This window comes from Myodes glareolus, chromosome 3, assembly GCF_982192425.1.
Source record: "Myodes glareolus chromosome 3, mMyoGla1.1, whole genome shotgun sequence".
NCBI classification, from domain to species: Eukaryota; Metazoa; Chordata; class Mammalia; order Rodentia; family Cricetidae; genus Myodes; species Myodes glareolus.
The window spans coordinates 31,784,947-31,802,476 of record NC_142028.1 but is presented as its reverse complement, the minus strand read 5'-3'; the positions used below and the strand labels follow the sequence as shown (position 1 = coordinate 31,802,476).

The 17,530-nt window shown below is 47.2% G+C and overlaps 1 protein-coding gene across 3 annotated transcripts in view; it reads left to right on the top strand.

The window, feature by feature from the left end:
- Cacna2d4 (calcium voltage-gated channel auxiliary subunit alpha2delta 4) overlaps positions 1-17,530 on the top strand; it is a 100,561-nt gene that overhangs the window by 16,981 nt on the left and 66,050 nt on the right. For all 3 annotated transcript variants that reach the window (XM_087904333.1, XM_087904332.1, XM_087904331.1), the window contains exons 7-15: positions 6,310-6,370; positions 6,890-7,040; positions 8,517-8,591; positions 8,960-9,049; positions 9,150-9,263; positions 9,685-9,763; positions 14,534-14,667; positions 16,179-16,256; positions 16,902-16,982. In XM_087904333.1, the coding sequence (XP_087760459.1) occupies positions 6,310-6,370; positions 6,890-7,040; positions 8,517-8,591; positions 8,960-9,049; positions 9,150-9,263; positions 9,685-9,763; positions 14,534-14,667; positions 16,179-16,256; positions 16,902-16,982 (863 nt within the window). The remainder of the gene's footprint in view (positions 1-6,309; positions 6,371-6,889; positions 7,041-8,516; positions 8,592-8,959; positions 9,050-9,149; positions 9,264-9,684; positions 9,764-14,533; positions 14,668-16,178; positions 16,257-16,901; positions 16,983-17,530) is intronic.

Below are 17,530 nucleotides of genomic sequence, written 5' to 3'. Positions count from 1 at the left end.
CCATTCAAAAAGTCCTTTCCTCTCTATACCACAACATCAGTGTGTTTCATACATTGGAATGGAATACATACAGCGTGCCAGGTCTTTTGTTGAGGTTTTTAATTGATCTGGAGTTGAGTTTTGTGCAGGGTAAGAGAGAAGAATCTAGTTCCATTGTTCTACAAGTAGCTATCTATTTTGATTGGCAATGTTTGTTGAAGATTCTATTCATTCTCCCATGTGTATTGTTGGCCTCTTGGTCAAAAATCAAATAGTTGTAAGACTGTGGGCTTACAAGTGGTTCCTCATTGATCAATGTGTCTTTTTTTTATGCCAGTACCACACTGTTTTTGCTACTTTGGCTCCGTACTGTGACTTGAAACCTGGTCATACAGTTAATGTGAATTCCTTCCAAAGTGCAGAACTCTCTTGAGCATTTCATACAATGCATATCTAGTAGCAACAAGCTCCCTCGGCTATCATTTCTTTATCAGAGGATTGTCCTGATTTCTTGCTCACTTCCTACTTTTTAGTATTAATTGATGTGTAACTGTGATAGTGTAATGTTTCCATACTTGTACACTTTTAATAAATCAGTCCACTAACTTCTGGCCTTCTAATTCTGATGTGGAAATCTCCTAATTATCTTATTAATCAATCCATTCTTTCTTGTGCTTTTAGCATCATTTCCATGTCTTTGACTCTTGAAAGTGTGGTTATAGCATCTCTTAGAACTGGCCCTTCATGTTGACTTTACTTAAAATTGAGGGAGAGGTTTATATTTTTATATACCATCAAATGTTATATTTACACATTTATATTTATATACTTCATCAAATTTGAGAAGTTTGAGATCAATTTTTCTTCAAATAGTCTCCCTCTTTGTCTCTCTTCTCTTCCTAGGACTCCTCCAACACACTGGTGGTCAGCCCAATGGTGTCCCCCAGATCCCTTAGAGTCTCAACACTCATTGACAAACTCTGTTCTTTCTTCCCTTACACTCAATAAGCTCTGTTTTCCTACCTTCACTTTCACTATTTTCTGTCTGCCAAAATCTACCTTTCAGACTTTCCAGTCAGCTTTTCACTTTGGTTATAATATTTGCAACTCCATTTTTTTTATTTCATTTTAACCTTTTCTTTGTTGATATATTCTTTTGTTCATATATTGTTGCTTGATCTCCTCCATACCTTCCTTTGGTCCTTTGGATGTCTTGAAGACTGTTGAAAAGTCTTTGTCTGATATATCTGCCCTCTTCTGTTTTTCAGAGATAGTTTCTATCAATCTCCCCCGCCCCCGCACACGCACATACACAAACCTTGGATGGCCGTACTTTCCTATTCCTTTGTATTCCTGGTGTTTTTGTTTTTCTTAATTGAAAGGTGAGCATTTGAATCTAATACTGTAACAATCCCAGAAGTCAGATTCCATTCTCCATAGTTTGCTATTGTTTTGTCTTTTTTTATTTTAAGCTGCCTGTGTATTGAAAGATCAGTCTGAGGTGTCGATTGAAGGCCTCAGATCTTTCTAATCGCATGAAACACTTTACAATTCTCTTTGTATATATAGTTGTTTTAGAATGTTCTTCCTTTTAATGTATGGTTGCAAAAAGAGCAAAATATATTGGTGGGAAGGGAAATACCTGGTCTTAAAATTTCCTAGAAGTGACTTGGGCCAGGAGGAGGGACTCAGACCAAAGTGGGAAGCACAATGAAGATGGCCAGCAGTCTTTGTGCGTGCATTGTAATAATCAGATGCAGCGGCAGGAGCCCGGATCTTCTATTTTCGGAAAGCAGGGTCTTGGGAGCCAAACCTGGCTCCTGTAAGTTGTGTGTTAGCTGCTCTAAGAATACATGCACAGCTGCCTGCCACAGGACTGACATGGGAGGTGGGCAGCTTCTACGCTAAGAGCTGAAACTGATAGACACTAACTACAATTTACCATCAAAGAATTCTCCCGCAAGTTGAAAGCCTTTAATAGACTCCAAAGTTCCAAAATAGTGATATCAGATATATTCAAACCATGCAATTATTGTCTAGGTGGGCAGGCCCCAGTGCCTCCCACTCTGCCATCTTATCTTCCAGAACACTTTCTCTACTTCACTTGTTTTTAAAATTTATAAAGCTGGCTTAGTATGTGTGCCTTTAGGAGTTGCTTTTTCGTTCAGTTTGACACCACCAGTCTCCCCCCCCCCCCTCCCTCTCTCTCTCTCTCTTTCTCTCTCGCCTGCTAGGCAGGCATTCCACTTCTGAACTCTGTCCCCACCCCGTAATATTCTTACACCACATGTTTTGGTTTTAGACATGATTTCAGGAGTTTCTCTTGAGTCTGTGCCTAAGAATAAATTTTCTGGGCCTTAAGATATTTAGGTATTCAATTTTGGCAAGAAAATCACAAATTGCTTTCCAAACCGCTTGTATCACTTGCATTCCCTCAAAGTGATGAGTCGGCTATCCCACTGAGTCACACTTTCTTTAGCTGAGTATTGTTAAGCCTTGAAATTCTCTGTTAGTCTACGCTGGCATCTCACTGTGGTCTGACGTCACATTTTCCTATCATGCGGTAGAATAGCACCCTTCCATTCATTATTAACTGTTTGTGTTTTCTCCCTGTGGAAGGCATACTGCATTTTCCCACCTAACTCTTCGATTTCCTGCTGTTAGCCCATCTTTGCGTTCCTATAAATATTATGACTTGATTTTACCAAATCCTTTCTTGCTTGCTACATTGGACCCGTTAATATTTTGTTTAGGACTTCTGCATCTATTTTTATAAGAAAAGTGATTGTGTAAATTTCCTTTCTTGCCAGATATGGTGGCTCACAACTGTAATACCAAGATCCAGGGGGCTTAGGCAAGAGAACTGTTACAAGATGAAACCCAGTCTAAGATCATAATGAGCTCCATTCCAGACAAAGAGAAGGAACAGGGAGGGGTTTAATCCCAATATGTCAACAAAAACATAAAAAGTAAGAACTAAAATGGACGGAATTTGAAACCAAGGAATAAAGAAAGACAAGGGATGATTCCTGAAGGGCTGGAGAGTCGCCCAGTGGGAGAGCATTTATCCAGCTTGCTCAGGATCTTGGATTCCACCCACAATGCTAAACAGCAGCAAAGAGTTCCTGTAAAGACCAACCAACAGACATGGAAACCACTGGGAAATTAATTTTTAAAGTGGAATGTTATAAATAAAAACATTATTACACATACAGCAGACATTTAAAAGACAGTAATGATACAAATGTATTCATCTAAAAACTCAGATAAAAGAGATTTTGAATTTTAAAAAAGTAATTTTATTAAATTTTCAAGACTAAATAGCAGGGCATGGTGGTGCACATCTTTAATCCCAGCATTCCATAGGCAGAGGCAGGCAGAGTTCAAGGCCAGCCTAGTCTACATAATGAGATCTAGGCCAACCTACCTGTATTAAAAAAAGAAAGAAAGAAAGAGAAAAAGCAGACTATTAGTGTCACCTTAAACAGTGGTTCTGTATGCTTGAAAATGACTAATTAAGCCTTCAAAAGGATGGCCATTTTGGTCTTACTCAAATACTTCCAGAAACTAGAAAAGGGAAATTATTTCCCGATCTAGTCTAGGAAACTGGTAAAATTTTGAAAATCCAGTAAGGACAGTACAAGAAATTATTATTTTAAAGAGACAGACTGACAGAGATACATACACAGAGATGAGAGAGAACGAGAGATTGAGAGAGAGAGATTAAGATTGAATATCAGTCTATAGTCCAGAAAGAGAGAGAGAGAGAGAGAGAGATTGAATATCAGTCTGTAGTCCAGAGAGAGAGAGAGAGAGAGAGAGAGAGAGAGAGAGAGAGAGAGAGAGAGAGATTGAATATCAGTCTATAGTCGAGAGAGAGAGGGGGGGGGAGAGGGAGAGGGAGAGAGAGAGAGAGATAGAGAGAGAGAGAGGTTGAATATCAGTCTATAGATCAGGTCAATCTCACACTCTCTATGTAGCCAAAAGTGAGAGGCGAGCTTGGGTTCCTTTTACTTGGCCGGCACACAAACGTCATAGCATGAGTGTGGAGGTCCAAGGACAGCTTGCAGGAATCAGTTTTCTCGTTTGCTGTGTGGGCCCCAGAAACTGAACTCAGGTCATGGGCCTTGACACATGCCCCTTTATTCGGTCAGCCAGGCATCTCAGCAGCCTGGTCATGGGTTCTGGACCCTGCTGTCTCCATCCCCTGGTGCTAAGATCACAGGCACGCACCATCATGCCTGCTACACGTGTGCTGAAAACCAAACCAGGGCTCTGTGAGCGCTAGATGAACACTCGACCAACTCTGCTACCCTCCCAGGCCAGTCTTCCTGTGATTTCTTCAGTGATGCTTCAGCTATTTGAGGTATAGGTTTTAATCTCCAAGCATATAATTGCAAGTTATTTCCTCGCTATCGATTCTTAACCCTGGCTGGAGGGAGAGCTCAGCGGCTAAGAGTGTACATTGCCCTCGAAGAAAAGCCGAAGTTCAGTCCCCAGCAGTCATGTCGGGTGGCTTACAACTGCCTGGAGGGGAATCCTGCACCTTCGGCCTCCGTGGACACAGCAATCATGGGCATGTATCCACACACAGACCCGCACACATATATCTAATTAAAAATAATAAAATAAATTTCTGACTCAGCTGCTCTGTGATCTGTGTGGTGACAACGGAAGTTAATTGAGATCAGTTTTAACGACCTGACTCATCTCAAGCTTGCACTTCCTGTGTGGGCTTGAGAAGGGCTCGTGAGATCATTCTGCCAGCAGAAAATGCTGAGCCTTTGGCTCGGTCGTGTTGATTGTTTTGCTTCCATTTTCCATGTCCCTGCTGCTTTGTGTGCTTATTGTATCTGACCTTTAATCAGTCCCATGACACGTCATTTTAAATCTTTCTTGGATGTCATAAAGTGACATCCACATGATATATTCTTTTCATTCCTTTTTTTTTCCCTTTGGCCTTTTAATGTTATTTTATCTTAGGTTCCACCATCTGTAACTCTTGGGAAGTTAATCTAATGGCCTTGATCTCACTGCCTCTCACACTTGCTTCCCACGACTTTGGTCATCCTTGTGTGAGGCCAGCGCTGCTTGTACTCTGCTAGGCAGGAAACCATGAGGAAAGGAAGAGAGAGGTGTGGGGGAGGGGAAGGGAGAGGGAAAGGAGGGAACTTCCCTTTATGTTGCCACTTGAGGATCAGGCATCCAGGTCTGCTGAAGTTCTCTTCTAAGACTTTAATTCAAACCAAGAACACCAGCTCAGCTTCTCCTCAACACTCTTCTGAATTCAGGTTCCCATGATCCAACCGCTGTCAGTATGAGATCAAGCTTCCCGCAACCTTGCTGCTGGCAGTGTGACCTTAGGAAAGCTTCCCTCTTCTGCTCCCCTGCAGTCTAGGTCCGAGCCATCCCACACAATCCCCACTGAATGAGGCCTGCCCTTTGCTTCTGTCCTGCATCTCTTCAAGACCTTGGCTTCTGGCTGCCCCGATCCCCACCCTCGCCCCTAAGACTTCATCCTTACATCCGGGGAATGGCTCTGAAGCCTCAGCCTCCTTAGATCCCACCTGCTATCAACCCAGAAGCGACTCCGAAGCCGCTAGACTGCTGGAATCTGCCACAGTGCTTTGTCTAGTCCCAGCATAGCATATTACAATCCCATCTGCTCTTCTCACTCGTTTTGAACCCATTATTCCTGATTACCAAGGTCTTTCTCTGCAGAGGATTTGTGGATCACACTGGTGGTTTTTGTGCATTTTCCCCAACTAATGTTTAGATGGAGAGACAGAATCCACCCCCTGCATTCTGCTGGGGTTCAAGCGAGGTCTCTCAGGCCTCTGATTTCATTCAGCAGACTGCTGTCGAACACCTACTCTGCTTGGTGCCTGGAGTTCCTGACATAAATTACTTAGCAACACTTTTTTCTCAGCCCAGGAGGGACCATACATGCTAATGAGCCACTTGAACAGTGAGCGCAGGTCAGAGCTCGGATTCTCACTGCTATGCCATGTCCGGATGGCTTCCGCAGCTCTTCCTTCACTGATACGAAGTTTATCCTCACAAAGGAGCTCTGGCACATGTGTGTGTGTGTGGGGGGGGGGGTCCTGCCCTGGATCTGACAGTTTGGATGGCAAGTTTCTCTCCATAGAAGTGGCCTCCATCCTTGCCAGCTGCCTCAGTTTACAGGGTATGGTTTAGTGTCCTCACCATGTTCTCCATATGAGAAGCAGAACCTACCCTGGGGGTCATGGCCATTGTGGGAGCCAGCAATAGCCAGCGTCCCCAGGTAGCTCCTCGAACTGGTGAGAGATGCTGCCTTTGTTTCCCCAGGAATCAAGTGGAAGCCCGATGAAAATGGAGTCATTGCCTTCGACTGCAGAAACCGTGGCTGGTAAGTGCTCCCAGGGGAGGGGCACTGTGCCCCAGCATTTACCTTCCAGCCTAAGGGCTTTGCTTGGCTTTCTTGCCCCTTTCTCTACACGGAGGCTTAAGGAGGGATGTCAGTGACTTAATCCAAGCCAGGAATAGGAAGATTTGCTAGCTACGCTCCTCATTCCCTCCCCACCGTCTCCAACTCAGACCTCCCTGCGTACTGAGCCATCTCCAGAGCAACTGTCTCTGGCTCTGCTCTTGCCAAGCCCTTTCCCAGGTAGATTAGCTGTGTATCCTCCTCCTTTCCTGCTGCCAGACCCTCAGGGACCCTGGCTGGCCTCTGTCAAAAAGGAGGGGGCTTTCTTCCAATCTCACCACCCCAGTAACCTTAGTGTCCAGGGGTTACAGCACACAATGGCCTAAACTTGGGGGACCCAAGTTTATTATAGGCCAGATCAAATAAATTCAACAGGAGGCTCCCAGCCAGGTGGCAGTACCAGCCTTGACCTCCATCCCATTTCCTCTCTATCTGCTAAAGGTACATCCAAGCAGCCACCTCTCCCAAGGACATAGTGATCCTAGTGGACGTGAGCGGCAGCATGAAGGGGCTGAGGATGGCCATCGCGAAACACACCATCACCACCATTTTGGACACCCTGGGGGAAAACGACTTCGTGAATATCATTGCGGTAATGGCGGCTTCCTGTTTGGCAGTTGCTCTCACCTGCTCTGGGAAAATATTCTTTTCCTGAACCGAAAGGGCTGTATTTCCAGCCACGGGTGCCTCCCACCATAGAGGGACACTGAAGACTCCTGAACTAGTACCCGCAGTGCCTGGGGGTGGCTTTGCGAGGTTCCCTCAAAGCATCTGAGATAATGTGGGAGTGTGCTCAGCCCTCACTGAGGCCATATGCGCCGTCCATTTCCGTGTCTGACACAGACAGAGAACCACAGGCCCCAGCAGCGCCTCCGTTCCCTCTGTGGGCTCCTGGCAGCATCGCTGCTGGCAGCCTCCCCATCTACACGGGGTCAGATGGGATCTTGAGCCCTTGATCTGTTAGGATTCCAGTCTCTCGCTTTCCTTATCCCATAAGCCCAGACACGAAGGCAGAAAGGAGGTACACAGGAGAAAGAGGGAGGGTGCTTAAAAGTCCAACCAATAGGGGACCACTTGAGCTCCATGGACGCAGAGCTGACAGCCACTCTGGGGTGTTATTTAGAGAGGCCACTGATCCAAAATTCCTTATCAGCCTGCATAGTTGCTAACATTTCTAGCGGTTAGTGGAATTTATATAGCATGTATACATGCTTGAGACAAAGGTGTCTTGCTTCAGAAGGATCATGCTGGGGGATCCAGACCCTGACTTGCTACCCAAGGCTCAGCTAGCCCACGGCAGCACTCCTAACCGTCACACAGCCCAGGGCTGACTCCCACACCCATTCCAGGGTCTGCACCAGCAAGATGGTCACAGAAACAGGTTCCAGACTCTACCAGGGAGAGGAAGTGTACTATCCCTGTACATCTGCAGCCCCTCCCTCTCACACTCTGTCCTGCTTCCTCAGAGAAGCTCCCAGAAGGAACCCGGACTTCTGTGCTCCCCAGTGCCCCCCACAGCTCTTCCATGATGTAGCTATGTGTCTTCTCTCTTTCCTCTTATGTCAGCAGAAGGAAGATTAGGGACCCTGAAAAAGGAAGATTAGGGACCCCTGTGGATAACTGAATGACCATCTACATGTATGCAAAGAACAAGAGTATATATGTAGCTAGCTTGGTAGCCCACACCTATTCTCTCAACATTCTAAACATTTAGCCAAAAGATTTAAATACCAGGCTAGCCTGGGCTACATAATGAAAGTCACTATCAAATAAACAATAACAAAAAGCAGTTTAGAGTTCCCTACCCCGGCTGGGGAGAGACCTATGCAAGGGAAGCTCTGGGATTGGTGGACAGTGGCTTGGCTGGTCTGAGTGCACAAAGGAATGCCTTCTGGATGGCAAGGCCTCAGTACACCCTAGAAAGGGCACCTTACATCAGAACCAGGACTTGGGGAGCAGTTTTAGAGTCAAGATCCTCCACTTGCTCTGTTCAGACACCCCCAAGACAGCACTGCCCATTTGCCCAGGTGAGACATTGTTTTCTCTCCATCTTCACTGTGCCTTGCAGTACAATGACTACGTCCACTACATTGAGCCCTGCTTCAAAGGCATCCTCGTCCAGGCAGACCGAGACAACCGAGAGGTGAGCTTGGCCACTCCGAAGCTCGAATCCAGGTGGGGGAGGTGTCTGGGAAGACTCTATACAGCGCTCTGCCCATTACATGGCCTCCAGCAAGAACAAAGCAAGTCAGTGGTTACCCTGGGCTGTCCACCTTCTGGCCAGCCTCATCCTCAGCCCCGCCATCTAGGAGGAGATAGAGATTGGTACCAAGCCTTTTGCACTTAGTTTATCTTTGGGCATTTAAGAAACACGGACTCAAGTGAATGTGGTTGGCTGTGCTGTGGAGCTTGGGTCTTGCCCTGACAAGACAACACTTCTAAACACCCTCCGCGTTAGGATTCCTGGGTCCATTTGGCCCGCTAAGCCTCATCTCATGTTTACCCTGACAGCATTTCAAGCAGTTGGTGGATGAACTGATGGTCAAAGGCGTGGGTGTTGTGAGTCAGGCCCTAATCGAGGCTTTCCAGATCCTGAATCAGGTACCTACTGGGGGGAAGCCTGGGCAGGTGGGGGTAGAGGGAGGCCACATTGCAACTACAGGTTGTGGCTGTGGTGACAGCCTCACCCCTGCTCTCTCAGTTTCAAGAGTCCAGACGAGGAAGTCTCTGTAACCAGGCCATTATGCTTATCACCGACGGAGCCGTGGAAGACTATGAGCCCGTGTTTGAGAAATATAACTGGCCAGACCGCAAGGTAACTCCCGCTGCAAGTCAGAGCAGAGAAGGCCTCTACCAGTGCCAGGGCAGAGTTCTCGAAACCATGGTAGTCTTACATGCAGCACAGCCCCATGTTCAGCGTTCTTTCCCTTAGACCTGTGCACCAGGTCAGGTACACTCTAATTGGGTGTCCGAAAGTACAGCAACCTGGGCCGGGAGGAGGGATGCAGGAGGCTGCAGGACAAAGGACCAGTGTGGTTTTGAGACATAAGAACTGCTCCGTGCAGTTCACGTGAACCCTGGCAGTTCACGTTCTCACCAGGGCCTCTGGGTTTTCTCTGGCCCAAGAGGGTGCAGCCAGAGAACCCAGAAGAAAGACCTGCATGGCCCTGTATGGAAGGCCATCATAAATGGCACTTATGCTGCCTGCAGCTGCTGAGTCCCTCTCTTGTGGACAGGTCCGAGTTTTCACTTACCTTATTGGAAGAGAAGTGACGTTTGCCGACCGCATGAAGTGGATCGCCTGCAACAACAAAGGTAAGTGACGGCAAGAGAGCACCCTGCGGTCCGCAGGAAGCCAGCAGGATGGCAAGACTTCGGGGCTTATAGACATCCAAAACGCAAATCAAAGGCCACTTACCCAGGGTGTACACAAGAGAACTGTCTCCTCAAATAAAGCCTTGTACAAATATATAACACAGAATACAGAGCAGGAGGCAAGAGAGGACCCACATTTTTTCTTTTTTTTAATTTTTTATTTAAATAGCATTTTTTATTTATTTTGCATGCCAACCAGCTTCCCGCTCCCTCCCCTTTCCCATCTACCCCACTCCCCATTCACTTCTTCTCCATCTCCATTCAGAAGGAGACAGGCCTCCCATGAGCTTGCACAAAGCATGGCATGTCAGTTTGAGGCAGGGACAAGCTCATTCCCCTATATCAAGGCAGGGCCAGGTACTCCAGCATGGGGAACAGGTTACCAAATGGCAGTTAGGCCCCAGGGAGAAGCTCTGCTCTCGTTGTTAGAAGCTTTCCTAAGAGACAAAGCTACAGGATTGCCACACACTTGCAGAGGGCCTAGGTTGGTTCCATGCAGTCTCCCTGATGGTTGGTCTGGTGTCTGTGAGCTCCCATGAGCTCAGGTCAGCTATCCCTGTGCGTTTCCCCATCATGAACCCCTGGCTGGTACAATCCCTCCTCCCTTTCTTCTACAAGACTCTCGGAGCTCAGCACAGTGCTTGTCTGTGGATCTCTGCCTCTGCTTCCGTCAGTTACTGGATAGAGTGTCTCTGATGGCAATTAGGGAAGTCACCATTCTGTTTCCAGTAGATGGTCAGTTTAGGCACCATCTCCACTATTACCAGGAGCCTTAGTTGGGGTCATCCTTGTGGGTTTCTAGGGATTTCCCTGGCACCAGGCTTCTCCCTAACTCTGAAATGACCCCTATGAAGATGTCTCTTTTGTTACTCTCCCTTTCCATCCTGCCTCCCACTTGCTTCACACATGCAGCCCGCCCAATCCAGTTCCCTCTAGTTCTCATTCCTCCATCCCCAACCCCTGCCCCCAGTTTACCCAGGAGATCTCCTCTAGTTCCCCTTCCCAGGGAAATCCATGCATCCCTCTTTGGACACTCCTTGTTATCTAAACTCTCTGGGCTGTGGATTGTAGGTTGGTTTTCCTATACTTCCTTCCTAATATCCACTAATGAGTGAGTATGTTGTATCCAGAGTCAAGACCCCCAAAGACCATCAAGAGACCATATTCGATGCAAAAGCGAAGAGTCTTTTTTTAGTATACCGGCGTGCTGGGACCATCCATCCTACACAAAGGGAAGATGGCAGTGACCCCAATAGGCCTGGACAAGTCCCAGGCACTGTCCTTGAGCTGTTGTGGAGGTTGGCTCTGGCCTGGCCTGGCCTAGTACCGCATGCACCAGGCCTCCTTGCTGTTGGGAGTGAGGGAGATTGCTTGTCCTCTATTCGTGGCTTTTCTTCAGAAGCTGCTTGTTCAGTTTCAGGGAGCTGAAACTGGGGCCTGAGAGAAGACTGAGCAGCCTGTTATGGCATCTGCTTGGCCCTTTCAAGTACACACCATGTTTGTCTTTCTGGGTCTGGGTTACCTCACTCAGAATGATTTTTTTCTAGTTCCATCCATTTGCCTGCAAATTTCATGAGGTCACTGTGTTTTACAACTGAGTGAAATACTCCATTGTGAAAATGTACCATATTTTCTTTATCCATTCTTTGGTTGAGGAGCATCTAGGTTGTTTTCAGGTTCTAGCTATTATGAATAATTCTGCTATGAACATAGTTGAGCAAATGTCTTGTGGTATAATCGTGCATCCTTTGGGTATTTGCCTAAAATTGGTATAGCTGTGTATTGAGGTAGATTGATTCCCAATTTTCTAAGAAACTGCCATACCAATTTCCAAAGTGACTGTACAAGTTTCCACTCCCTCCAGAGGTGGGGGTGTAGGTAGTCCCGTTACTCGACATCTTCTCCACGTAAGTTCCCATTAGTGGTTTTGATCTTGGCCATTCTGGCAGGTATAAGATGGAATCTTAGAGTCATTTTGATTTGCATTTCCCTGATGACTAAGGATGTTGAACAGTTCTTTAAGTGTATCTCCACCATTTGAGATTTTCTGTTGAGAATTCTGTTTAGATCTGTACCCCATTTTTTAACATGAAGGGCCTGCTTGTTGGGGTTTCTGTCCTGCCCAGTTCCTCACAGCTGACAAGCCCCAAAGAAAATCACACAGAGATCTCCATAAGTTATAAAACTGGTTGGCCCATTAGCTCAGGCTACTTATTAACCCTTGTAGCTTATATTAACCCATAATTCTTATCTATGTTAGTCACATGGCTCAGTACCCTTTCCAGCGGGGCAAGTCACATCCTGCTTCTTCAGTATCTGGACAGGAGTGGGAGAAGAGAGCTTCCTTCTTCCCAGAATACTCCTGTTCTCATTGTGCCACCTCTACTTCCTATCTGGTTTTCCCGCCTATACTTCCTGCCTGGCCAATCAGCATTTATTTAAAACATGATTGACAGAATACAGATAATTCTCCCGCACAACCATTTTTAAATTGGATTATTTGATATTTTTATGTTTAGCTTCTTGAGTTCTGTATATATTTTGAAGATTAGCCCTCTGTCAGATGTGGGGTTGGTGAAGATCTTATCACATTCTGTAGGCTGCCATTTTGTCTTACTGACAGTGTCCTTTGCCTTACAGAAGTTTCTCTGTTTCAGGAGGTCCCATTTATTAATTGTTGACCTCAGTGTCTGTGCTCCTAGTGTTAAATTCAGGAAGTGATCTTCTGTGCCAATGTTTTCAAGGTTTTTACCACTTTCTCTTCTATCAGGTTCAGTGTAACTGGATTTATACTGAGGTCTTTGATCCACTTGGACTTGAGCTTTGTGCAGAGCGATAGACATGGATCTATCTGCGTTCTTCTACATGCCGACATTCAGTTATGCCGACACCATTTGCTGATACTTTCTTTATTCCATAGTATAATTTTGGCTTCTTTGTCAAAAATTAGGTATTCATAGCTGTGTGCATTTATATCGGGAGACCCACATTTTAAATGTCAGCTCCCTTATGCCCCGCCTTCATTCCTGTTGTGGCAAATTAAGGCACTGACTTTGTTCAAAGACAAAAGCAGGGGGTCATCTTTTTTTCTCTTGTGTGTGTGCACACATTGAAGAAATGCATGCATGTGTGTGCATGTATGTGGAGGCCAGAGGACCTCAGGAGAAGCTGTTCATTAAGAGGAGCCTTCTGTCTTGGGTTTTTGAAACAGGTTTTTCTTACCAGCTAAGCTAGTCAGGCTGACTGGAGAGCCTCAGGAATCCACCCATATCTGCCTCCCCAGCACTGGCACTACAAGGGCAGGCCACCACACACACCTTTTTACATGGGTTCTAGGATGAGGCTTATGTCTTTGCTTGGCAAGTGTTTTACTGTCTGAGCTATTTCCAGCTCCATTTTTTTTTCATTTTTTCCTTATTTATATTGTTGATTGATTTTTTCTGAGGGAGGTTAAATTTTTTTAATTTGACATTTATTTATTTATTTATTTATTTAGAGCACACATGTGCACATGCAGATGTGTGTCTGTGTGTGTGTGCCCATCTGTGCATGTACCCAATCACATGTCTGTGATAGGGGTCAGAGGATAACCTGTGGAACTCAGTTCTCTCTTTTGACCACGCAGGTTACAGGAATTGAACCCTCTAGGTTGCCAGACTTCTTGGCAAATGGCCTTATTTACTAGTTTTATGAGACAGGCTGTCACTGGGTATCCCAGCCTGACCTCAAGTCATAATGATCCTCCTGCCTCAGTCTCCCCAGTGCTGTGATTATATGTACAGGTGGCCACAACCAGCAGGTGTGGTACTTTCTCTAGAACAATGCTTTGTGTACCAACAGCTCTCTTCTCTCTGGGATCAGAACCCAAAACCTGGCCTTGCAATGCAACTCTGTTTATTCAATAGAAATTTACTGAGTCTGTGCTTGATACCTGGTGCTGTTTGAAGGCTGTGGACCAAGAGTGATGGGGCAAAGGGGCTCAGTCTCAATCTTAGTGTAGCTAGCACATGGACTTCAGTTGAATATGGTGGGAATGTGTCATGCTGACACCAAGGCATAGGCCGGGCAGGGTGCAGGGAACAATGGGAGAAAATACTTTCCCAGTCTGGGGATTATGAGGAAGGGTCTTGCACATAGAGGAAACAGCATTCTCTCGGAGTCTGAGGCAAGAGGCGTGGAAGAAAGGAAGCTGTCCCATTTTGCTGATGGAAAAAAATGGCTTGGGGAGGTGGTGGGCAATGAAACCTGAAGTTACCAAACCATTCACAGCCCTTTCCAGTAGCACTGTGCCTACCCTGAAGAGAACAAAGCAGCCTGCTCCATAGCCTGAGCCTGCACCAGAGCCTTAGGGAGAATAAAGGTGAGGGAAACTGAGAGCTGTGGACGCAGGAGGACAGGAGGCACCATCTTGTTGGGGTCCCACTTCTCAGAGAGCGTACCAAGTGGGAGACTTGGTGGCACCACTGCTGCACCTGAGGCCCCTTGCTGTTGTCTGGGGAAGTGTTAGAAGTGAGAAGATCCCCCCCAAAATCTCCCAAACGGGAGCTGGGCAGGCCTTTGTCTTATACCGGAGGACAAAGCATGGCCTCCGGGAAGTAGAGCGGCCCAGCTAGGGCTACCCAGCAGCTGGGAGTGTGCATGGGCCCTATGCAGAGACTATGTGGAGCCTGTCCTTTGTATCCCGTGATCACACAGTCCTACCCCCTTCAGGCTACTACACACAGATCTCCACACTGGCCGATGCCCAGGAGAACGTGATGGAGTACCTGCATGTGCTCAGCCGTCCCATGGTCATCAACCACGATCATGACATCATCTGGACAGAGGCATATATGGACAGCAGGGTGAGCGTGACGATGGCTCCACATGGGCAGGGAGGCCAGAGCTCAGGGAAGGAGCAAGAGGTGACTTCTTGGTCAGGAGTGGCCAGTATCCACAGGAAGACTCACGAAGGGTGATAAAAACCATCCATGCCCTCCTCCCCCTAGCAGTTTGCATCCTACCACCAGCTTTGTGCCCAACTGTCCTAAACTTCTGCCCAACAGATGCCCCACCCCTGTGTTGCCTTCCACTCTGAATTACCCCCTCTCATTGTCCTTTCCTCCATGCCCTGGGAAGCAAATGTTCACACCAATGGTTCACCACCCTACAGCTTCATCCTGGCGGTTCCTGGTGCATTGTCTGGAAGAAGCAATGCCTTACACAGAGGGGGAAATAGCAAAGATAAAAGGTCATGGAGGATGTTTGAGAGGGAGAACTTTCTGCCTCTTCCCCAAATCACAGCCTGTATGGAGCCCCTGCCTTGGTGACAATATACAGACTAGGATTACTGACAACAGTGGCTGAGATAAGACAAAGGTGGAGAAGACACTTAGGCATTGTGGTGGGCATCGCAGAGCTGATGAGGCTGCTGGACACAGGCACCTAGGCTCCTTCCTGCAGCCATTTTTACTCCCCGGCTGGGCCTCCTGCTCCTGGTCCTAGAGACCAGTGGTGCAAGGTCATGGTTAACCATCTAAAAGGGACTGTTCTGGGGCCCTGCTGGCTCAGGTACTTCCTTACCTCTTATTGACCGGAACTCAGAGGCAGAGGTGGCTGGGACGGCACACTTTCAGCTTTTCTTCTTCCGTTCTCTGTGTCTAAGGACAGGGCACACTTATTCTGGCGTGTAGCAGTAGATAAAAACCACCCTGCCAATCTGGAGACAAAAGCCTCAGGAGTTCATTCAAAAGTCCCGGCATAGTAAGAGGAGCATCTGACCAGCTCGAGTGGGCTCTTCCCTGAGGCATTGCCCAGGAGATGTCATCTGTCCCACACTGTTGGCCACGCCTTGAACTGAGGCCACAGGGGAGAGCCTTGTCCATCTAAGTAGGTGACCCTCTATTGTCCAGGAGGTCAGTAGTCACAGGCCGTGTGCCCCAGGATGGAGAAGTGAGAGAGGGGCAAAAGGAAGGCAAGAAAAGAGGCTGAGATCTGCTTCAGCATTGTCTTTACTTTCCTACATTGCGTGCTTACACTTGTCCCTTCTTGCTTGGTCCTCTTCCGTCCATCCATGCCCTCCACCCCATGCCCACCACACGCTCCCTGTGCCTCTCACACATGTTGGTATTAAGGACGTGCTGAGGACCTGACAGAAGGAAGTCTGAGGACTTGGAACACAGCAAAAGGAAACTGGGCAGTGAATAGTGGTGGCCATGCCACATCTAGGTAGCTGTCGGGCCTGAGTCTAATAGAGAACCGGGAAAGAGAGGACAGCGGCAGAGACGAAGCCTCGCTTCTCTAAGCTGCTGTGTTAAGGATTTTTGCACACCCGGGCTCACTCCTTCTCTGACCTCTGCTCTTTCATCCCCAACAGCTCTTCACCTCAGAGGCACAAAGCCTGGTGCTCCTGACCACGGTGGCCATGCCAGTCTTCAGCAAAAAGAATGAGACGGTGAGCGACTGCTCCCAGATCTCTGAGTCCTATAGCCCGCTTCAAGGGTTGGATACAGATTCCCAAGCCCAGTCCTGGGAAAGCCATGCAAGAACCCCCTGGTCAACTGTGGAGCTGAGAGTCCGTGCTTTCCCAAAGCTCCCAGCCTCGGGGAAGAGGGGTGACTGCCCCCTGCTCTGTTCCTAAAACAGAAGGCTGTGGGATCTTCTGCTAGCCTTCCAGAAGATCCACACTTAACTAGCCAAAGTGGGTAGATTCTGCTTGTACATGAAGGCCTCTAGTGAAGGAATTTCTAGAGCTCTCCGTAGTCTGTTTAGTCAGAAAATGAGTCGCTTTTGCTAGAGAGAGGCTACATAAGCTATGGTCCTTATAGTCCATCCTTGACTGTGAATATTAATATTTCACTTAGCTTTGTATTTCATTTAAATGTCACTACTTAAATATTAATACAGGGCATTAATCTTCCTAACAGCTGAGCTTGCCCCTGGGGCCTCCTCTGACAGTCTACACTTTTATCTGGGGAACTCAGCCTACAATGCAACTGCAAAGGAAGATCAGTAAAGGTTTCCTCTTCCAGGCCCCGGGGAGGCCTAGAGTCTCGTCTGAGAAGCCCAGTTTTTCTGACCCTTGCATTTTTCCTTCTAGAGATCCCATGGCATTCTCCTGGGCGTAGTAGGCTCTGACGTGACCCTAAGAGAACTCATGAAGCTGGCACCCCGATACAAGGTGAACCTGCGTGGGATCCTGGGGGTGGGGGGTGTCTGAACCAGAACTTCCCACTACTGTGACAAAATAGCTGAGAAAATAAACTTGAAGGGTGGAGGAAATTCACTTGAGCTCACATTTCTGTGGCTGCAGTCCACGGTGGCTTGACGGAAACCAGTGGGAGAAGCGCGACACTGGCTCAGTATGATTGTGTTTAAAACTCACTCTGTTGGAGGAGGGCCGCTTGTTGGTTCCTGGCCACCCAGTCAACTTAGACCCGAAATAATCACACAGAAACTGTATTAATTAAACCACTGCTTGGCCCATTAGCTCTAGCTTCTTATTGGCTAACTCTTACATATTAATTTAACCCATTTCTATTAATCTGTATATTGCCACGTGGCTGTGACTTACCAGGTTCAATTCCCAGCATCTGTCTCCAGTGGCTCCATGGCTTCTCTCTAACTCCACCTTCCTCCTACCATGCTACTGGCCAAGCCAGTTTCTTTATTCATTAACCAATAAAAGCAACACATAGGCAGAAGAACCTCCCACACCACGACTGCTAG